This window comes from Dama dama, chromosome 20 (genome assembly GCF_033118175.1).
Source record: "Dama dama isolate Ldn47 chromosome 20, ASM3311817v1, whole genome shotgun sequence".
In the NCBI taxonomy this organism is placed as follows: domain Eukaryota; kingdom Metazoa; phylum Chordata; class Mammalia; order Artiodactyla; family Cervidae; genus Dama; species Dama dama.
Window position 1 is genome coordinate 83,194,657 of NC_083700.1, and position 23,489 is coordinate 83,218,145.

The 23,489-nt window shown below is 40.9% G+C and overlaps 1 protein-coding gene across 1 annotated transcript in view; it reads left to right on the top strand.

The window, feature by feature from the left end:
• The first annotated feature begins 11,007 nt into the window (after window positions 1-11,007).
• The window catches only part of LOC133040293 (cytochrome P450 2J2-like), a 41,402-nt gene continuing 28,920 nt past the window's right edge, over window positions 11,008-23,489 (top strand). Inside the window, exons 1-5 of the mRNA XM_061120017.1 lie at window positions 11,008-11,236; window positions 14,866-15,028; window positions 17,771-17,920; window positions 18,144-18,304; window positions 22,445-22,621. Of these exons, the coding sequence (XP_060976000.1) occupies window positions 11,027-11,236; window positions 14,866-15,028; window positions 17,771-17,920; window positions 18,144-18,304; window positions 22,445-22,621 (861 nt within the window). The 5' untranslated portion in view covers window positions 11,008-11,026. The remainder of the gene's footprint in view (window positions 11,237-14,865; window positions 15,029-17,770; window positions 17,921-18,143; window positions 18,305-22,444; window positions 22,622-23,489) is intronic.

Here is a 23,489-nt window from a genome sequence, read left to right on the forward strand (position 1 = left end):
AGTGTAGGAATAATGTAACTCAGAATTGTTGATACAAGTAAAAATAAAGATAGAGATTTAATGGTATTTGACTTGAAGTCTTTGGAAAGCTGAAATACTGCCTTTTTGAGGTCTGTTCTCTATTCTTCCCCCATATCTGAAGAAGATACACACAAAAGGAGAACTAAGTATTGTTTCATGGTTCGTTGGATCAATACTCAGTCTCCTACCCCTTCCCCCAGCTCCCCAGTGCAGAACACAAGTGAAGCTGAGTCAGATGCCAGATTTAAACTTGAGGAAGTTCTGCTTTCCTCCCTCATCCCCATGTCATGCACTTTCCCAACATTATAGGTCAGAAGCAGGAAAAAAAGTGAAATTGTATGTATATTCTTTAACACAGTAACCCCTCTGGTTAATACACATCACTATAGGTGGTATCATCTTTGACATAGATTATGTCTTCCTTCTCCTAGAGTTGGCAGAATTGTACATTTCTTTGCAGCTCCTTTTTTATTTCCCCTTTTTGGCGTACCATTAATAGACGCATTGATATCTCCTCAGAGGAGGATACTTCACTTGCTGTAAGGTGTGCAAATGTGGAACAACACACAGTGAGGAGTGTTGACACTTTGAAGGTCCTGGAGGAAGGTGGGAAAGATGCTGGAGTACCATGAGGAATGGCTGATAGAAGCAGACATGTTTAAATTAACCTAAAAATTTGAGCACAATGAAGGACAGAAATCGATATGAACCTAACAGAAGCAGAATATATTAAGAAGAGGTGGCAAGAATACACAGAAGAACTATACAAAAAAGATCTTAATCACCCAGGTAACCACGATGATGTGATGACTCACCTAGAGCCATAAATCTTGGAGTGTGAAGTCAAGTAGTCCTTAAAAAACATAACTACAGAGAAAGCTATTGGAGGTGATAGAATTCCAGCTGAGCTGTTTCAAATCCTAAAAGATGATGCTGTTAAAGTGCTGCACTCAATGTGCCAGCAAATATGGAAAACTCAGCAGTGGCCACAGGACTGGAAAAGGTCAGTTTTCATTTCAATCCCAAAGAAGGACAATGCCAAAGAATGTTCAAACTACTGCATAGAAGCACTCATTTCACATGCTAGCAGAGTAATGCTCAAAATTCTCTAAGCCAGTCTTCAACAATAGATGAACCGAGAACTTCCAAATGTTCAAGCTGGATTTAGAAAAAGCAGAGAAACCAGAGATCCAATTGCCAACATCTGCTGGATCATAGAAAAAGCAAGAGAATTCCAGAAAATCATCTACTTCTGCCTCATTGACTATGCTAAAGCCTTTGATTGTGACTGTGTGGATCACAATAAACTGTGGAAAATTCCTTAAGAGATGGGAATACCAGACCACCTTACCTGCCTTCTGAGAAACCTGTATGCAGGTCAAGAAGCAACAGTTAGAACCAGACATGGAACAACAGACTGGTTCCAAATAGGGAAAGGAGTATGTCAAGGCTGTATATTGTCACTCTGCTTATTCAAATTATATGCAGAGTACATCATGCAGAGGTGGGATGAGATGGGGTCAGCCCTGCATAGGGAGCCCTGGGAGGGAGATTCCAGGTCACAATGGAGGGAAATGTGGTGTAGAGAGAAGGTGCCTCATACTTGAGAAGGCTTGATCTGATGTTCACTTTCTTATACTTCTCAACAATTTTCTTTTGAAGATTGAAAAAAATTAAAACAGAATTTTGCTTTTTGTGTGTTTTTATAGTCATTGTTTGCTCATGGACTTTTGAAAGACTTTAGGCTAGATGTCATTTGTAGGTCAACCCAGCTCCTCACTTGTTCTGTCCACAGCCTGCATCTTCACCCTGTGCCTCACCTGCCTGACCCCTGAAGGTACTGAGTGTGCACTTGTGGACTTAGCTCCTTGGGCTTCAGTTTACCCAGCTGGCTGTGATTAAATAAGTCGAGTACATAAAGCCCCAGGGCCTAGTCAAGTACATAAAGCCCCTCCCTTTGCTCAGATTTTGCAGAACTTCATAGAACTTTCATTTTCATCTGGGAAATATAAAGTAGAAAATGATCCTTCTCTAAAGAATGAATTGCTATAAAAACCAGAGGAAATAATGGACTTCAAGTGACTTGGAAACCATAAAGTATATCACAAAAGTCATAACTCTGATCTGCCTCCTTCTGTTTCCTTCCTTAAATGGGGACTTGCTTCTGGCCTGTTGAGATGGCCTAGGTGAAAGTGATGCCAAGTGGCAGATAAGAGAAGTTTGGCCTGGGGCAGCCATGGAGGTCTCTCAGAAAGGCCCTCACACTTGGTAGCATTGGGCAAGCTTATCCTGCTTCTGCCTCAGACTGGCCCCTGGGAAGTCAGTGGGCAGGTAAATTCCTGATTGATAGGCAGAATTCTATAGACAAGCAGTTTATCTGGTTTACCTAAGAAACCCTACCTTGACCTTGGACACTAGAGCTAAGAAGAATGTCACTACATATATACAAATGTGGAAATCAGGTTAAGGAGAAACAAATATGGAAATATTTCCTGTCTGTAAGGTGCCTCCTAACCTTCAATCCTCTCTCATGCATTTATTCTCAACCCCATTATTGCTGTTAACAATGTGGTGGTTGTGATCTTTTCTTGAAAATTGATTGTCAGCTGTGGTTGACAAGCATTTCCAGCCTAAACACAACTGATGAGCACTGGTAGAATGTCTTATGCTGAAGCTGAAGCACCAATACTTTGGCCGCCTATGTGAAGAGCCAACTTATTGGAAAAGACCCTGATGCTGGGAAAGATTGAGGGCAGATGAAGATGAGGGCAACAGAGGATGGATGGGATGGTTGGATGGCATCACTGACTCAATGGACATGAGTTTGAGTAAACTCCAGGAGATAGTGAAGAACAGGGAGGAGGCCTGGTTTGCTGCAGTCCATGGGCTCGCAAAGAGTCAGACATGACTTAATGACTGAATAACAACAACAACAGAGTATTTTATAGCAGGAAACAGAAATGTGGGAATCCTGCTCAGCCCTCCTATGTGTGATCACTGAGGGGAGAAAATGGCATCAACCAAAGGGCCAGGTCCTACTGAGCATCCTTGGGGTTTGGATACCGACCCCCATTTAGACATAAAATGAAACCCAGTAAACTGCCCTAAACCTTATTAGAAGGTCTTTTTTCCTAAGGCTGTTAGAATTAAGGAATTTAAATAGCTCAAAACAAAAAGGACCATGAAAACATGGGGATATTCATTCCTATTGCTTAGGATTCAGTAAAAGCCAATCCAATGAATACCATTAGAAAGGGAAATAGACCAAGTGAGGAGGAGAGAAAGAGAATCTGGTTGGAGCTAACCTGAGCCTGTTGGAGCCAAGAGTAAGTCTCGGTGAAATGATTTTGTTTCCTAAACAGGAAGATTTTGTTTCCTAAACAGGAAACAGAGGGAGAGCTTGGTGTAGACTAGACAGGCGTGGCCTGGAACCCCAGCCTGGGGTGCTTTTCAGTAAAAGCTACGTCTCATCCAGAATGTCATAGAACTTGTCACAGAATCTGAATTTGGTCATAGAATTTGGTCTGAATCCCCAGCCACCCCCAAGCGGAATGCATTTTCTGTGTAACTTCCTGGAAAGTTGCATGTCTGCAAATCACCACAAATGATATTTCTAGAATATAACCAATATAACCAGGCCTTGAACTTCCTGAATATCTGAGACCTTGTCTTCCACTTCTTTTTTCCCCAATTGGATCATCCATATAGGAGACTGAGAAATCGGCCAAATTTCTATCCATTATGTGCTCAGTCTCGTCTGTTTAATAAAGGACTGTATTGGAGTCATATCTGAGGTCTATTCCTGCTCTGCTGTGCATTTTCCATGATTCCGGAAGAAGAAGCATTTACCTTCTCCAATGGAATTAGTGGAAAACCCCTGAATACTCATCCTGCCTAATAGATTAGCAGGACCCAGGCTCAAGTAGCATGTGACCACAGTTAACCAGAAGCTTGGGGACACAAGACTGGGAGTAGCTGAATTTTCCTCAAGCTCATATTTTAGAAACTCTAAAATATGAATTCTCTAGTGTAAAAGCATTACACAAGGATTTTGTTTTCTGTCCTTTTGTAACTCTCTTATTCCTCATCTGTTTTGGAAGCTGCCGGTCCCCTTTCCCTCTTCCTTTGTATCTGCATCTGACACATAGTGTGGCCAGCATATGACATGTTCTGTGACATCATGGGTGAGATGCAGATTTTACTAAAAAGCACCCCAGACTTGAATATTCCCTTCACCCTTGTCCTGCCTTAGAGGTTGTGCACCAGAGAGGGGGGTCTATCAGACCCTTATATATAAATATATAGGGGCCTGACAGGAGGTGAAGGCTGGCAGATGGCTAAGAAACAAGGGCAGCTACCTGGATGTTTCTTTGTTAGACCTGGGAACTCCACAGTCTACCTGCATGTCAGGCTCTTCTCCCTGTGATCTGACTCAAGCCTGCTTGTTGCTAAGATACCATGACAGAAGCTAAAGGGCACTAAGAATGAGAGTCCACGGTCATTCATCCATGTCAATCATCCCAAACTCCAATCTATATTTTATCTTCTTAGCAAGATGAGACTACTCTGTTCTAAATCTACCCCACCCCCCAACTTTCTTGTTTGTCAGTGAATTGGCCCATTTCATCTAGGTTATCAGATCTGTGGGCTTATAGTTATTCATAATATTCCTTTCTTACAATGTCCATAAGATGAGTCGTTATGGCACTTGTTCAGTTATGATAATAATTTATACCCTCTCTTTCTTTTTCTCAGCTACTTGGCTAGATGTTTGCCAATTTAAAAAACATTAAAATTTTTTTTTATTTTCTATAATTTCTCCATTTTGTTTCTATTTTCAATTTCATTCGTTGCTGCTCTTGTTTTTGTTATTTATTTTCTTGTGCTTTCTTTAGATTTAATTTTCTTTTCTTTTTATACAATCATGAGTTTTGCATTTAGATTGTTTATTGCAGACCTTTCTTCATTTCTAGCATATGAATTCAATGCTTTAAATTTTCCTCAAAGCACTGACTTCACTTCATCCACACATTTTGATAAGCTATATTTTCATTTGTTCAAAGATATTTTTATTTTTTGGAGCTTTCTTCTATGAGCCATGTTTATATGTATCAGTATGTTGTTCAATACTCAAGTGGTTTGAAGTTTTCCACCTGCTATTCTTTAATTGATTTCTAGTCAACTCAGTTTTGTTATGAAAGCATAATTTGTGTGATTTCTATATTGATATTTGATAACATGTGTTTTACATTAGAATGTAGCCTATTTGGTAAATGTTCTATGTGAGCTTCAGAAGAATATGCATGCTGCTCTTTTTGGATGATGAATTCTATATAGGTTAATTGGATCAAGGTAATCGATAATGCCATAGAGTTCAACTTTGCTTTTACTGGTTTTCTGCTGCTTTTCTTTCTACCATTGATGGTAGAGGGGTATTCAAGTCTCTAACTATAATAGTACATTCATCTATTTTTCTTTGGAGTTCCATCAGTTTACCTGCATGTATTTTCAAGCTCCCTTGTTAGGTGCACACACATACAATTACTATGTCGTCTTGGAAAGCTGACCTGGTTTCGTTACGTAATGCCCTTTTAAAGTTTTTGATACTTCTCCTTGTTCTGATATCAGCAATTAATACAGTTACTTCAGCTTTCTTTGATTGGTGTTAGCATGATATATCTTCCTTTAACCCTTTAATTTCAAACTACCTATGTCTCCATAGTTAAAGTAGGTCTGTTCTAGACAGCATATGGTTAGGTCTTTGTGTGTGTGTGTGTATGTATGATCAAAGCCAATTAATAACAGATCTACTTAGGAGCTTCCCAGGTGGGACTAGTGGTAGGGAACCCGCCTGCCAATGCAGGAGACACAAGAGACACCAGTGCGATCCCTGGATTGGGAAGATCCCCTGGAAAAGGGCACCGCCACCCACTCCAGTATCCTTGCCTCTGTCCATGGAGAATCCCATGGACAGAGAAGCCTGGGGGCTACAGTCCATAGGGTCACAAAGAGTTGGACACAACTGAAGCAACTTAGCATGCACACTCTTGTTTTAGAGCGTCTCTGGTGGCTCAGTGGTCAAGAATCTGCCTGCCAAGCAGATGTGGGTTTGATCCCAGTAGGGAAGATACCCTGGAGGAGGAAGTGACAACCCACTCCAGTTTTCTTGTCTGGGAAATTCTATGGGCACTGGAGCCTGTTGGGCTGTAATTCATAGGGTCCCAAAAAAGACATGCAACTGAACAATAGCTATTTGCTGTATGAAATTTATGTATGCAGTACAATACTCTTAACTCTAAAGACAGTATTGTGCACAAGACTTCTAGAAATTTTCTGTCTCACATGGCTGGAACTCTACTGATGGAACAGAAATTTTTCATTTCCTGTTTCCCCAGGGGCTTCCAGGTGGCACTAGTGGTAAAGAACCCACCTGCCAATGCAGGAGATATAAGATATGTTGGTTCAGTCCTTGGGTCAGGAAGATCCCCTGAAGGAGGGCATGGCAACTCACCCCGGTATTCTTGCCTGGAAAACCCCCTGGACAGAGAAGCCTGGCGGGATACAGTCCATAGAATCTCAGAGAGTCAGATATGACTGAAGCGAATTTCACGCACTCATGCCAGTCCCTGGAAACTACTAAGTGTAGGGGAAATTGGGACATTGGGCACTGTTGGTGAGAATATAAAATGGTGCAGTGAGCCCAGAAAAGAGTTTGGAGGTTCTCCCGTTTGATCCACTGATCCCATTACGTGGCATTTATCAGAAAGAATAGAAATCAAAATCTTAAAGAGAGATTTTCATTTCACTGCAGCATTATACATAATAGCAAAGAGATGGAAATAAATGCCCATTAATGAATGAAGAGATAATGAAAATGTGGACTGTACATACAATGAAATATTCCTCAGAAGTAAAAAAGGAGGGAATCCTATCAAATTCTAGAAATAGATAAGCTGTGAGGACTTTATGCTAAGTGAAATAAGCCAGCCACAGAAAGACATGATTATATGATCCTGCTTCTCTCAATTATCTAGAATAGACAACTCAGATGAAAGTGTAAGGTCTCCAAGGCTGTTTGGCTGTTTACAGTTTTGAGGTTTCACATGGATTTTAGGGTTATATTTTCTATTTCTGTATAAAGCATGCCTTTAGGATTTTGATAGGAATTGTTTTGACTAACATGAACAATTGAATAAAATTAATCCTTCCAGTTTGTGAACATGAGCTATATTTCCATTTATCTGTGCCTTCTTTTATTTTCCTCAGCAATATTTTATAGTTTTCAATGAATAAGTCCTTTGCCTTCTTGGTTATATTTATTCCTGAGTATCCTGTTCTTTTTGACGCTGATCTAAAACTATCTCTGTGTGCAAATGACATTATCTTAATATGTAAAAAATCCTAAAGATTACACACGCATACACACAGTCATAAATGAATTCAGCAAAGTTGCAGGATAAAAATCAACCTACAAAAATCAGTTGTGTTTCTGAACATTGAAAACAATCATCTGAAACAAGTCTTGGTTTTTTTTAATGGACTCTGGAAAACAGTCTTTTAATTAGTGTGTTTAGAATATTAACATTTAATGTGGTTATCGATACAGACTGTTAACTACCGTGGTCATTACTATTTTGTATTCCTTGCTTTTGGGGGTTTTTGCCTTTCACTTTTTCTCCTCTCTTGTCTGGTTTTAACTGAGCATTTTGTATAGTTCCATTTTCTTTTCTTTCTTAGCATGTGAGTCATATTTCTTTTTTAAAATATCAGTGGTTGCTCTATAGTTCACAGTATACATTTCCAGCTGATTCAAATCCACTTTGAACTCCACTACAATGCTTGATCGTTAGTGCAAGTACCTTATAATAGAACTTTCCTAATTCCTTCCTCTGTCCTTTCCAACTACATCATGCATACCACTATCTCTAAGCTAGAATCACTGAATACAATGTTAATATTTTTTATTTTGAACAAAATCTTATGCATCAGATCAGTTAAGAAAAAGAAAGTAAGAGGTTTAATGCACCTTAATTTTTTTCTCTAATATTCTTACTTTATTTAGATCTGAGTGTCTGACCTACATATCTTTCCTTTTTTCTGAAGAAGTTATTTTAACATTTCTTATGAAGAAGTTCTTCTAGCAACAAATTTCCTCAAATATTGCTTGAAAAGATGTTTCCTTTTCCTTAACTGCTAGATGGAACAAAGAACTGTATCTGCACAATTTTATCATTGAAGAAATCCATGTAAACAGGTGAGTTCAGTGCTTCACATATAAGGGCTCACAAGAAATGTGCTGCTGCTGTTTTTCTGATTGTTCATGAGGCCGGGTTTTAATCCTTTAGTGAGAAGTTGATTGAAAAACACAGCTCAAGTGTCTGGTGCACTCTGAGATGCAATGACCATAAACCTTAGAGCACCATTGGTCTCAGAGAATAACACACTTGGAGATGGAACAAAACAAAAAAAGCAGGAGGAGAGGATCAGGTGGGGGCCAGTTGGCAGGACGTTGGCAATTTGATCTCTGGTTCCTCTGCCTGTTCTAAATCCAGCTTGTACAGCTGACAGTTCTCAGTTCACGTACTGTCCTCTGATGGATAAGAATCTTGTGCAAGCTCCCTGATTGGAGAGACTCGTTTGTTAGTTCAGTCACTCAGTTGTGTCCAACTCTTTTTGACCCCATAGACTGCAACATGCCAGACCTCCCTGTCCTTCACCATCTCTTGGAGTTTGCTTAAGTTCAGTCCATTGAGTCGGTGATGCCATCCAACCACCTTGTCTTCCGTCGTCCCCTTCTCCTCCTGCCCTCAATCTTTCCCAGCAGCAGGGTCTTTTCCAATGAGTCAGCTCTTCCCATCAGGTGACCAAAGTATTGGAGCTTCAGCATGAGTCCTTCCTATGAATATTCAGGGTTGATTTCCTTTAGGATTGACTGGTATGATCTCCTTGCTGTCCAAGGGACTCTCAAGGGTCTTCTCCACACCACAGTTCAAAAGCATCAATTCTTCAGCACTCAGCCTTCCTTATGGCCCAACTCTCACATCCATACATGACTACTGGAAATACCATAGCTTTGACTATACAGTCCTTTTTTGGCAAAGTAATGTCTCTGCTTTTTACTATGTTGTCTAGGTTTGTCATAGCGTTTCTTCCAAGGAGCAAGCATCTTTTAATCTCATGGCTGCAGTCACCATCCACAGTGAATTTGGAGCCCAAGAAAATAAAGTCTGTCACTGTTTCCTTTGTTTCCCCATCTATTTGCCATGAAGTGATGGGACCAGATGCCATGATGTTAGTTTTTTAACTGTTGAGTCTTAATCCAGCATTTTCACTCTTCTCTTTCACTTTCATCAAGAGGCTCTTTAGTTCCTCTTCACTTTCTGCCTTAAGGCTGGTGTCATCTGTATATCTTAGGTTGTTGATATTTCTTCTGGCAATCTTGATTCCAGCTTGTGCTTCATCCAGCCCAGCATTTTGCATGGTTTACTCTGCATATAAGTTAAATAAGTAGGGTGACAGTACACAGCCTTGATGTACTCCTTTCCCAATTTGGAACTAGTCTGTTGTTCCATGTCCAGTTTTAATTGTTGCTTTCTGATCTGCATACAGATTTCTTAGGAGGCAGGTAAGGTAGTCTGGTATTCTCATCTCTTTTAAGAATTTCCTGCAGTTTTTGGTGATCCACACAGTCAAAGGCTTTAGCATAGTCAATGAAGCAGAAGTAGATGTTTTTCTGGAATTCTCTTGCTTTTTCCATGATCCAATGGATGTTGGCAATTTGATCTCTGGTTCCTCTGCCTTTTCTAAAGCCAGCTTGTACATCTGGAAGTTCTTGGTTCACATAACTGTTGAAGCCTAGCTTGGAGGATTTGGAGCATTACTTTGCTAGTATGTGAGATGAATGCAATTATGTAGTAGTTGTTTGAACCTTCTTTGGGAGGGACTGGCTGTGGGGGAAACTGGGTCTTGTTCTGGTGGGCAAGGCCATGCTCAGTAAGTCTTTAATCCAGTCACTGCTGATGGTGGGGCAGTGTTCCCTCCCTGTAGTTTGGCCTCAGGTGGTAGGGGTAACAGCGATAATTGCTACCTCCTTCAAAAGTAGTTATGCAAGCATGCCGTGGCTCCCAGGACTATTTTAGTCAGTGCTCCTGACTCCGCAGCAGGCCACTGTCAACCCATGCCTCTGTCAGAGACTCCCAAACACACAAAGGCAAGTGTGATTCAGTCTCTTGTGAGGTCACCTCTCCTTTCTCCTGGGTCCTGGTGCACACAAGGTTTTGTTTCTGCCCTCCAAGAGTCTGTTTTCCCAGTCCTTTGGAAATTCTGTAATCAAATCCCCCTGACATGCAAAGTCAGATTCCCTGGGGATCCTCAGTGTTTTTGCCTGATCCCCAGTTTGGGAAGTCTGTTGTGGGACCTAGAACTTTCCCAGCAGTGCAAGAACTTCTTTGGTATAATTGCTCTCCAGTTCGTGAGTTGTCCACCTGGTGGCTCTATAGTGGGGCTAATGGTGATCTTCAAGGGGACTTAGGCCACATGCTGTGGCTCCCAGGACTGCTATTGCCAGAGCCTCTGCCCCTGCAGCAGGCCACTGCTGACTCATGGCCCAGGGAAGCCTGATGTGCTGCCTCCATGGGGTGGAAAAGATTCAGACAGGACTTAGGGACTGAACAACAAATTGGAAAGAGGAGAGGAAAAGGTGGGTCTTAGGGACTGAACAACAAATTGGAAAGGGGAGAGGAAAAGGTGGGTCATGGAAGGGTAAAGTGACCAGGTGCCAAGAGGAACAAGGGGCAGGGCTCACTTGAGTGGAGGCGGGGAGGGAGGAGGAGAGGTGGGGGCAGGGAAGGACAGAAGAGGAAGGGAGGGAGGGTAGGGTCTGACAGGAAGGGCGGGGTGGGCCCTGGACACAGGGCAGGAAAGGCGTTGTGCAGAGATTATAAATTCACAGGTGCGGGGACCTTCCTTGCCTCTGATTGCTAAAGAGGAACCAGACAGAGCAGCCATGCTGGAGGCACTGGGCTCCCTGGTGCCTTCCCTCTGGACCATGCTCCGTCCTGGCACTGTCTTACTGGGAGCCCTTGTCTTTCTCCTCTTTGCTGATTTCCTCAAAAGGCAGCGCCCGAAGAACTACCCTCCAGGGCCCCTGCGCCTGCCCTTCATAGGCAACTTCTTCCAGTTGGACGTGGGGAAGGGGAACCTGATTCCTCAGCAGGTAGGAGTAGGTGAAAGTGCCCAAGTGCATCCTGACCCTGACCTTCAGGACCAGGGCCATTCTGGGTACCAAGGGTGGGAGCCTGGGGGTTCAGAGGCTAAAGTGGTCACCCAGGTACATCCAGCTACAAGCCTCTCTCTTCTCCTATGCAACTGGCATGATTCAACCTGTGCTTCGTAGGGATGAAATATTAACTGTTTACTATTTAAGTGTACTAGACAAGATGTGCTTTGGGGGTATGGGTACAGGTTTATTGTACAAAATATGAAGAGCTTCTTGGTCCATCTAGATGATGGAAAAGGTGTAAATATTGAACTGTAGCACTCAAATGAAGCCTCACATACTGCCAGGAGCTTTGTTGTTGTTTAGTCTTCTCCAGCACCACAGTTCAAAGGCATCAGTTCTTTGGCATTCAGCCTTTTTTGTCATCCATCTCGCACATCTGTACGTGACTACTGGAGTTTAGTCATCTGCATATTTTCTCTCATGTCAGGGATCCTTGGACAGAGTATGGTTCAGAACCCACTCTGCATCCTCTGTAAATCTTTTTGATTGACCAAGTGACCCTTTGTCTCTCTCTCTCTCTTTTTTTTTTTTTTTTTAGTGGAGCCTCAAGTGTAACAGACACAATACATATTTTAAATCATTTAGTTATGTCTTTTTACATATTACTGGGGCATTCTATTTAGAGCATGATCACTTTGTCTTTTTAATATTATTATCCTTGGTTGGGGGAGAGGGAATGCTAAGCTTTCGCTCTTAGAGGTTCTGTTTCCCATATGTAAAATGGTGATACTCCTTACCACTTTTCAACTACATTGCTCCCATCCCTACCAAGACAGAGCCCCCACCTTCAGGCTTCTCCATCTGCAATCACTCTCAAGTATTCACTTAAAAATGTCATCATCTGCCTAGGTTTTCTTAGTGCTTCCTGCTCCTTCCCAGAGCTCATATTCCTAGAGCTCACTCCAGGATCCCTTCTTGTAGCCTCTTTCTACTTTATAGTCTTCTCCCTTCAGGGTTCCCTAACTGTGGCCACCCTGAATTCCTTAAAATTCCCTTCAACCCAATACTATCTCAAGAATCTATCCCAATACTAACCCTGTTTCCCTGCCTCTCAGGACAGGTACCTTCATGACAGGCAGCTCTGTGGTAGGTGGTTATGATGATGAAATAAAAGGAATATTCAGTGTTAACATAGCTTATAGTTGGCGCTCAACGAATAATAGGTCTAATTCCCTAGGGATGCCTGGAAAAGTTTAAACACAAGCTTATATTACAAAGTTCAGATGCACATGACTTTACTGGTTTCTGGAAGAAGCACCCCATTGCTATTGCTAAGTGATAGAATTAGTATTTAGAATATTAAAGTCCTAACCTATACCCTTTTTAAGAAAATGTGTTGTTTTTCACGTATTGTGAAATATTCTTGTTTTCTTTCTGTTAATAATTTCCAACTGGAGTCCATTAGGGCAGAGGGCATACACTGTGTGATTTTCACCTTGAACAATTATGTAACGGTTGATTTTATGACCCATGATAGATACTTGAAACAATATGTCTTCTGCTATTGTTGAGAAGAGTGTTCTGTACTCTGTGTCAGGTAGACCTTATTAGATGTTTGTGTTGTTTAAGTGTGTCTGTACCCTTGTCTAGTCAAGGCTATGGTTTTTCCAGTGGTCATGTATGGATGTGAGAGTTGGACTGTGAAGAAAGCTGAGCACTGAAAAATTGATGCTTTTGAACTGTGGTGTTGGAGAAGACACTTAAGAGTTCCTTGGACTGCAAGGACATCCAACAAGTCCATCCTAAAGGAGATCAGTCCTGGGTGTTCATTGGCAGGACTGATGTTGAAGCTGAAACTCCAGTACTTTGGCCACCTCATGCGAAGAGTTGACTCATTGGAAAAGACCCTGATGCTGGGAGGGATTGGGGGCAGGAGGAGAAGGGGACAACAGAGGATGAGATGACTGGGTGGCATCACTGACTCGATGGACGTGAGTTTGAGTAAACTCCAGGAGTTGGTGATGGACAGGGCGGCCTGGTGTGCTGCGATTCATGGGGTCACAAAGAGTTGGACAGGACTGAGTGACTGAACTGAACTGTACCCTTGTTGATTTCTTATCTACTAATTCTATCAATTACTTTAAGAGTCCTGATATCTGCAACTGGAAAATACAGGTTTGTCTATGTGTTTATTCAGTTCTGGTGTGTGTGTGTGTATTGTTGTGTTATATGTACTGGTCACTCAGTCATGTCCAACTCTTTGCAACCCCATGGACCTAGAGCCAGACATCCTGGAGTGTGAAGTCAAGTGGGCCTTAGAAAGCATCACTATGAACAAAGCTAGTGGATGTGATGGAATTCTTTACCATCTAAGCCACCAATAAATTTGGCAGCTCTTTTATGGCATACACACAGACATTAAAATTGCTATGTCATCTTGGTGAATTGGCACTTGGTGAATTGGCATCTTGATGAACTTAATTATTACATAATGTCTCTCTTTATCTGTGATGACTGTTTTTGCCTGAACTTTATCTGATATAACCACAACAGCTCTCCTTTGGTTAATGTTTACATAGCATATGATTTTCCACTCTTTCACTTTTAGCATACTTCTATGATTATATTTAAAATGAGTTTTTCTAGGTAACTTATAGGTCGGTTATTATTTCATTCTACCAAACTCTTTTAATTGGTGAATTTAGATCATATATATTTAGTGTATTTTTTGATGTGTGAATGCTAAAGTCTATTGTTTTACTATTTCTGTTTTTCACTTTGTTTTCTATTCCTCTATTTCCCCTTTCTACTCTTACTGTGAGTCACTTAAACATTTTTTAATGGATCCATTTTAATGGATCTGTAGTGTTTTTTAGTATATCTCTTTGTATTCCGCTTTAAGTGCTTGCTGTAAAGCTTACAGGCTATGCATACATACATTACTGCCTCATCTGATATTGTTTCCATTTTAAGGCTAAGGAAACTGACTGAAATCTGTCAAATGATTTGCCTAAGTTATTCAAAATTGATAATGGTCAATAAAGGACTTGAACCTAAGACTATTTGAATCCTACACCCAATCTCTACTTAGGCTATCTGACTTCTCTTGATATCAGTTCAGTTCAGTCACTCAGTCCTGTCTGACTCCTTGAGACCACATGAACGGCAGCATGCCAGGACTCCCTGTCCATCACCAACTCCCAGAGCCTACCCAAACTCATGTCCATTGAGTCGGTGATGCCATCCAACCATCTCATCCTCTCGTCCCCTTCTCCTCCTGCCCTCAATCCCTCCCAGCATCAGGGTCTTTTCAAATGAGTCAACTCTTTGCATGAGGTGGCCAAAGTATCAGAGTTTCATCTTCAACATCAATCCTTCCAATGAACACCCAGGACTGATCTTTTTTAGGATGGACTGGATGGATGTCCTTGCAGTCCAAGGGACTCTCAAGAGTCTTCTCCAACACCACAGTTCAAAAGCATCAATTCTTCTGTGCTCAGCTTTCTTTATAGCCCAACTCTCACATCCACACATGACTACTGGAAAAACCAGCTCCGCACATCCTCCATCCAGGACACGAAGACATGTACATACCCAACTGTGACTCTTCTACTTTTTTTCAGATTGTGAAGAAATATGGGAACATTATTAGCCTGGATTTTGGTGTAGTTCATTCCATTATTATAACTGGATTGCCCTATATCAAAGAAGCCCTTGTCTACCAGGAACAAAACTTTGTAAACCGCCCCAGGGTACCTCTTCAGAAACGTATCTTTAACAATAAAGGTAAGTTCCATGACCAAAATAAGAAGCATGTGTTTGATATTCCTGTGGTCTCTGAAAGTGCTTCCAACACTCCCAGGAACCAGGCCTCTCATAAAATCTCTGCCCCTCAAAGAAGCTGAGTGACCCCATTTCCTGTTGAAGTCACCTCCTCAGGGAACCTGGCCCAGTCAGCTCTAATGTCAAAGGATTTGGGAGAAGTGGCATCACCTGCATGAACTCACTCTGGATGCTTTGATAAATGAGTATCCTCATCACTCATTGATGTGATGTGTTTTTTTAAGGAGAAGAAAGGCAATGCTGCGTTCTCAGGCTCTCTTCTATTTTCTCATTCAAATCTTCAAATCTTTCCCCCCAGAAAAATATGTAGATCATCTTCCTCCTACTGACTCTGTGATCCCTTCTTGTTTCTAATTCCTTATGCTCTATTGTTAAAGCTGTGCCTACAAAGTATCTCGAGTTTTCTGTCAATGGAAGAGTTTGGCATGAATACTTAAAATGATCATAAAATAAACTTGGTAAATGAACTTACATTTTAAAAAATCTGAATGAAAAACTAAGATCTATTCTTCTACCAAAGCACTCTTTTTTCCCCCCCCAGTGGTTTGTCAATTCCTCTTTGAAATATTGCACCTATTAACTCTACATCCGTTTACTCTATGTCTATAATGTGAACCCAGTGCTTGGCTCTAGTTATATAACAGTGAGTAGAACGGACAAAATCCTTGTTTTTCTATAACTTACAAGTGATTAGGAAAGACAATATCAATTACACAAATAATTTAAGGCCTCGTTGTTATGAAGAGTAGGATTCACTTATGACAGATATCTAATCTAGTCTTGAGACTCAGGAAAAGCTAATAAAGTAAATGACAAGTATTAAAGAAGCAATCCAGAAATCCAGTGAAGAAGCAATCCAGAATAGAATATGAAAAGTTTCTAAGGTGGGAAGAAGGACAGTGAACTGAGGAATTGAAAGGGGGCCAGTGTAGTAAATGCAGGGATTAAATGGAGATAATTAAGTGGAGATGAAGCTGGTGAGTGTGGCCAGAAACAGTTCATGCACGTTCTTGTTAAGGATATTGCTTTTTATCTAAATAACAATGGAGACTCCTGAATGGTTTCAGTAGAGGAAGGAATCACCATATTTACATTGTACGTTTTAGAGACTAATCTAAGCTGCAATATCAAGAATGGAATAAAAGTAGCAAGAGACTATGGAGTCTTGGAGGTTAGAGGAGGTGGTGTCCTGGATGAGGGAGGTAGAAATGATAGCACAGTAGGTTAGAAGAGGAAAGTGACTGTGAAGATACATGGATTTAAGCTACTCAGGAGGCAAGTCCAATAGGACATGATGACCTGGACAGAGGGAGAATGAGGTGTTGAGATAGATACCCAAATGGGTAGGTATAGGAAAGAAGGGACTTGAGAAGGAGGACAGGTGTTGGCTAGCTTGTGTGGGAAGTTGAATGAAGCAAACCATGAAGTCGCTCATTGATATGCTGAATGTGAAGCCAGGAGAGTCGAGCAGCAGGCAGTTGCATATGCACCTGAAGCTGAGAGACAATAGCACATGTTGACTATCAGTAGATGTCATTTGAAATTTTGGCGTGGAGGAGATTTCCTAGAAATGGAGGATAGGGTAAGAAGAGAAGAGGCTTCAGACCTAATCTTGAAGAGCTCCATCATTTCAAAATTGAATCAAAGAAGGTAAGTTAACCAAAGGTATGATAATTTCTCTGAAGTCAGAGAATTAACAGAAAAATCTGGAGAGTGTGATGTTCTGGGCTCCATTGGCAGAGAGTGTTTCAAGAAGAAAGCATCTCATGCTGCTGAGACATCAATATGAGGCTGAAAAGGATCCTGGATTGAACAGTAGGAAGAGCTATTTCACTAAGGTGGTGGAGGCCAAAGGGAGATATTAGAAGGAGTTGAAGAGTGCAATGAAATGAAGAAATAAGAGGATGATGGCCTCACCTGTGTTATAAAATAAATGCAGTTATATGGCACACATTAAGACATGTTCTTTTTTCCTTTTTCTGTGGTATTCTTTCTGCACAGTGTTCACATTTTTTTTGTTTTCTTGGGTGATTTATAAGATCTTTTATTATTTATTATATTTATATATTTATAATATTTTTATTTATTTATAAATATTTATTTATATTTATAATTATAATTTATAATTATAAATTTATATAATTTATAAAATAAATAATTTATAAATAAATATTTATTTATTATATGTTTTATTATTTATAAGATCTTTTCTCCTTATGAGTATTGACTTTGTCTAATCCATAAATTCATACTTAGTATGTGGCATAGCAAATTCTTAAATGTGCTTATGTGACAAGTAATCAAAGTGTGGATTTTGGAGTCAGGAAGACTTGAATTTGAATGTTATTCAGATGTTTACTAACTCTATGACCTTGTAGAGTGTAGTTTTTGCCCTTGAGCCTCATTTTTCTCATCATCAAAATTGGAAGGCTGATTTGGCAGTAATGGTTATACGTACATTAGAGAGATTCTATGAGTACTAAATTACATAATGCATTAAAAATGCTAATGTGCCCAGCATTGCAAGCAATCAGTAAATTCAAGCCATTATATCCATTGCTTAGGGATTACTTCTCTGAATAATTTTCAAGTGCCTTAAAGAGCTTCTCCTTCTTTTCATCTGATATGTCATCACCCATGGACCTTGTTGCCTTGCTTTTCATAACATTGCATTCATTTCCCCAGGCTTGATCAGGTCCAATGGCCAGGTGTGGAAAGAGCAAAGAAGGTTCGCCCTGATGACTCTGAGGAACTTCGGTTTAGGAAGGAAGAGCTTAGAGGAACGCATTCAGGAAGAGATCACCTACCTCATCCAGGCAATAGGAGAGGAGAACGGTCAGTGGGTCATAGGACAGATGCAGGGACTGTGGTTCATGCTTTCACTAACCAGAAGCTTATCAATACCTACATGCCTGTCCTAGTACCAGCACTTTATAGGGTCCTGAGGTCGTTGTCTTGGTGGTGGTTCTGTAGTGTTTATGTCACATATCATGTAAAGTAGACTTTTAGTGGAATGAGAAAGAAACCTATCTGAAGGCTCCATCTCTTCTGTCTCCAGCACAGCCTTTTGACCCTCACTTCATAATCAACAATGCTGTTTCCAATATTATTTGCTCCATCACCTTTGGGAAGAGATTTGACTACCGGGATGATCAGTTCCAGGAGCTGCTGAGGCTGCTGGATAAGGTCTTGTGTCTACAGACATCAGTGTGGTGCCAGGTAAAACAGTTCATATTCCATGTCTTGAAAAAAATATTGGGCTGATATCAGAATCAGATGAGATGGAGTCACCCTTTCCTTTTTAGCTGAAATCTAATCTTTTTCAACATAAGCTTATTTGAAATCAATCTGTTGATTTTACTGTTTTGGGTATTATTCTTTAATATTTACTATAGACAAAGAAAATTTCCAGCATTCTTATAAAGTGCAAAACTTTACATGACAAACCATGTATGCACTTGTGTTTTTTTCCTTAAAAAACATAACATTGCCATCACTTTTGAGTTCCTCCTATCCATATCCTCCCTAGTTCCACACCTGCATGATCCTCACATGTGTGCTTCTATGCCTGGCTCTTCCTTGGTCCATTGCTTTGAGATTCATTTCTTAGTTGCTCTTCTTTTACTCTGCGTAGTTTTCCACTGCATGAACATGAAACTGATTTTTTATTCTCTTGAAAAACACTTTGGGATTGATGGACACTTGGGGATTTCCAATTTGGGGATGTTATAAATAAATCTGCCATGAGCATTCTTGTTCAGTCATTCCTGTGGGCACACACACTCATTTCTCTTGCATATACACCTGGACATAAAAATAGTTAAAGCTGTCGAAGTGGTTGTCCAATTTACATTCTTATCTACACATGATATTATCAGTTTCCTAAACTTGTGAGATATGGATTTAAGGGACTCAAACCTCACCCCTTCCTTAGTAGCCCCCGTCCTCCCCTTTTGTCCTGCTAGGGTTTTGAGCCTGTCAAAACCTCTGCTCAACCCATTGGCCTCTCAGCCCCTTTACTGGATTTGGAAGACACTTCTAGGGGAAAATCAGACCCAAGTGTTGAAGTAAATGCTTGAGTATCTAGAGGAGGATTTACTTTCATTCATTTTTAACAAGCAACATTGCCTGAAAGTTTATGGACCCATCTCACCAAAACTGAATAAGTTAGCATGAATCCTAGCACAGTAAAGGAATATAGAATCTGCCTGCAATGCAAGAGACGCTGGAGACCTGGGTTCAACTCCTGGGTCAGAAGGTTCCCTGGAGAAGGAAATGGCAACCCACTCCAGTATTCTTGCCTGAGAAATCCCGTGGACAGGGGAGCCTGGTGGGCTATAGTCCATGGGGTCAGAAGAGTCAGATATGACTGAGTGACTAAAAAAAATGAATCCTAGTACAGTAAAGGGGTATAATGAATGTGAGCTATTATAATTATTATTGTTAATGTTATTTTTGAAAAACATTCTGTATTGTCACCTCTAATCATGATAACCCCTCATTCAATAATTCCATTTTCTACTCTCTTAGGAAGTCTGGGACCTCACTGAGTACCTTGCTGAGTATTCCCACTGAAAAGAAATTCCTGGGATGGTTGGATGGGGTAGTAGGTCAGGGGTAAGGGAAGGGGTACCATGCAGATGTTCAAGCTGGTTTTAGAAAAGGCAGAGGAACCAGAGATCAAATTGCCAATATCTGCTGGATCATCGAAAAAGCAAGAGAGTTCCAGAAAAACATCTATTTCTGCTTTATTGACTATGCCAAAGCCTTCGACTGTGTGGATCACAATAAACTGTGGAAAATTCTGAAAGAGATGGGAATCCCAGACCCCCTGACCTGCCTCTTGAGAAATCTGTATGCAGGTCAGGAAGCAACAGTTAGAACTGGACATGGAACAACAGACTGGTTCCTAATAGGAAAAGGAGTCCGTCAAGGCTGTATATTGTCACCCTGCTTATTTAACTTCTATGCAGAGTACATCATGAGAAATGCTGGGCTGGATGAAGCACAAGCTGGAATTAAGATTGCTGGGGGAAATATCAATAACCTCAGATATGCAGATGACACCACCCTTATGGCAGAAAGTGAAGATGAACTAAAAAGCCTCTTGATGAAAGTGAAAGAGGAGAGTGAAAAAGTTGGCTTAAAGCTTAACATTCAGAAAACTAAGATCATGGCGTCTGGTCCCATCACTTCGTGGGAAATAGATGGAAATAGACACAGTGGAAACAGTGTCTAACTTTATTTTTTGGGGCTCCAAAATCACTGCAGATGGTGATTGCAGCCATGAAATTAAAAGACACTTACTCCTTGGAAGGAAAGTTATGACCAACCTAGATAGCATATTAAAAAGCAGAGACATTACTTTGCCAACAAAGGTCTGTCTAGTCAAGGCTATGGTTTTTCCAGTGGTCATGTATGGATGTAAGAGTTGGACTGTGAAGAAAGCTGAGCACCGAAGAATTGATGCTTTTGAACTATGGTGTGTTGGAGAAGACTCTTGAGAGTCCCTTGGACTGCAAGGACATCCAACAAGTCCATCCTAAAGGAGATCAGCCCTGGGTGTTCATTGGCAGGACTGATGCTGAAGCTGAAACTCCAGTACTTTGGCCACCTCATGCGAAGAGTTGACTCATTGGAAAAGACCCTGATGCTGGGAGGGATTGGGGGCAGGAGGAGAAAGGGATGACAGAGGATGAGATGGCTGTATGACATCACCAACTCAATGGGCATGAGTTTGAGTAAACTCCAGGAGTTGGTGATGGACTGGGAGGCCTGGCATGCTGCTATTCATGGGGTCACAAAGAGTCGGACATGACTGAGCATCTGAACTGAACTGACTGACGATGCATTTTTAGAAACACAAAGTAGTTCAGCAACTGTGATAGACAACTGCACATACTTTATTTCAGTTAATTATTTAAACAATTCTTTAAGGATGAAATGAAGTATCCTGATGTGTCCAAGCAGATATTGGAATGTGTAAGCAAATCCACATAGTGGTCCACTGACTCTCCATTAGGTACACTAATGATCTCATGTGATTTGGTCATGAAAGTAATCCTGACACCCCAATGTCATGACAAATTACATCACCATCATTATCATCATTATTATTGTTCCCCAAATTTCTGAGAAAGCAGCAGAGCTAATAGTCAAACCCATGTCTGTTTCATTGTAAGTCTAGGAAATTTTCCATTAGGTTGTGCTATCTATTTTATATCAGAAAGTATTAGAAAAAATATATCCAAAAGTCGCTTAATTTTATTAAAAATATCTTACCCACATGGAGAATACATCATAATGGGCAGATAATCAAATATATATCTATTTTTAACATAGGTGGCTAGCTAGCCAAACAGTGGTATTTTACACACACAAAAACAATATACACACACATATGCTAGAGACAGGGCTTCCCTGGTGGCTCAGATGGTAAAGCATCTGCCTGCAATGTGGGACACCTGGGTTCAATCCCTGGGTCAAGAAGATCCCCTGGAGGGGGAGATGGCAACCCACTCCAGTACTCTTGCCTGAAAAATTCCATGGACTGAGGAGCCTGGCAGGCTACAGTCCATGGGGTTGCAGTCAGTCAGACATGACTGTCCAACTTCACTTTCTTATGCTAGAGACAATTGCCATGAAAAAAAAATAAAGCAAAATTAAGGGAGTCGGGAAAGGGTTCCAGAGGTGCTGCTACCTAGGGGATTATCAGGATGAATGAAATAAAAGGCTAGTGTTATACAGATTCCAGAGGAAGACTAATTGCGATTGAAAGAATAGCAAATGCAAAGGACTAAATACTGTCTTCCTTGACGTAATCACAGAGACCAATGGGGATGAACTAGAAAGACTAAAAGAGACTTAAGATGGCAGTGAGTTACAGCAGAGGAAGGGACAGGAGGGTGAGGGGCCAGGACACGGAGAGCTCCAGGCCAGGAGAAGGATGTAGAATTTGTCTAAACATCTTCAAAAGTCACAAGAATATTGAGGAATAAACAGTGAAACAATCTATTAAACTGTTAAAGGATCCCTCAGGCTGCTCAGTAGAAGAAAGACTGGGAAGGGAGTTAAGGAGAGAATCAGGAAATCTGTTGGAGGCTTTACAGAATCCAGGTAAGAAATGGTGGTGGTTTTTACTAAAATGCCAAACGCATGGAGCAGTGAAAAGTGGTTCAAAATTGGTTGTATTTTGAATGAAGGGCTGAAATGCTTTGCCAGAGGGGAAAGAAGTGGATTGAGGCAAAGAAGATGAGTCAAGGATGATGCCAAGGGTCAAGTGTAAGTAAAGAAAAGACATAGAAAGTAGAACACTGTCTCAGCCCCTTGTCCACTTGACTGTTTTGTTTTCTCCATCAGCTCTACAATGTCTTTCCACGGATAATGGATTTCCTTCCTGGTCCCCACCAACAACTCTTTAGTAACTGGGAGGAACTGAAAATGTTTGTTGCCGATGTGATTGAAAACCACAGGAGAGATTGGAATCCTGCTGAAATGAGAGACTTCATTGATGCTTATCTCCAGGAAATAGAAAAGGTGAAGGAAACTGGGTGTTTTCCTGAGTAGTGTTCTTAAAGAACAAGTGAAAGGATTCTGGTTTCTTATGCTGCTGTGACAAATCACCACAAATTTGGGGGCTGAAAACAACCAGGGCCCCTTCCTCCATCTTCAAAGCTATTGATGTAGCTTATTCTCTGCCCCCATCCTTACATCTTCTCTTTATGTTCTACTTACTTCCCCTTATAGACTCTTGTGACTATAATGGTACACTGGGATAATCTAGAATAATCCTCCCATATCAAGATCCTTAACTTCATCATATCTGCAAAGCTCCATCTGTCAAAAAGTATTCGCCCATTCCAGAGATTAGGACATTCATATGTTTGTGAGTCATTATTCAGTCTATCACAGGGGAGAAAAACAGAGGCAATATTTCAGTGTGTACAAATATCATTAACTCAGAATTGATGATGAAGCCAAATAAAGAGTATTTGGCTTGTGTGCATGCTTAGTCACTAAGTCATGTCCAACTCTTTGTGACCTCATGGTCTGTAGTCCACCAGGCTCCTCTGTCCATGGAATTTCCCAAATAAGAATACTGGAGAGGGTAGCCATTTCATTCTCCAGGGGATCTTCCCACGTCTCCTGCATCTCAGGAGTAGCCCATTTGGCTTGAAATCTTTGGAAAGGCCAAATACTTCCTTTAAATCTATTCTATCCCCTACCCATACGTGAAAGATCTGTACACAAAGGAAAAAGAGGCATTGTTTTATTATTACTTGTCAATACCTAGTCTCCTATACTTTTCTCAAGCTTCCCAGTACAGAATACAAAAGTGAAACTGAGTCTGATGCCCAGAGTTTAGCCTCAAGTGGGAGGGACTTTTGTCTTCCTCCCTCATCCC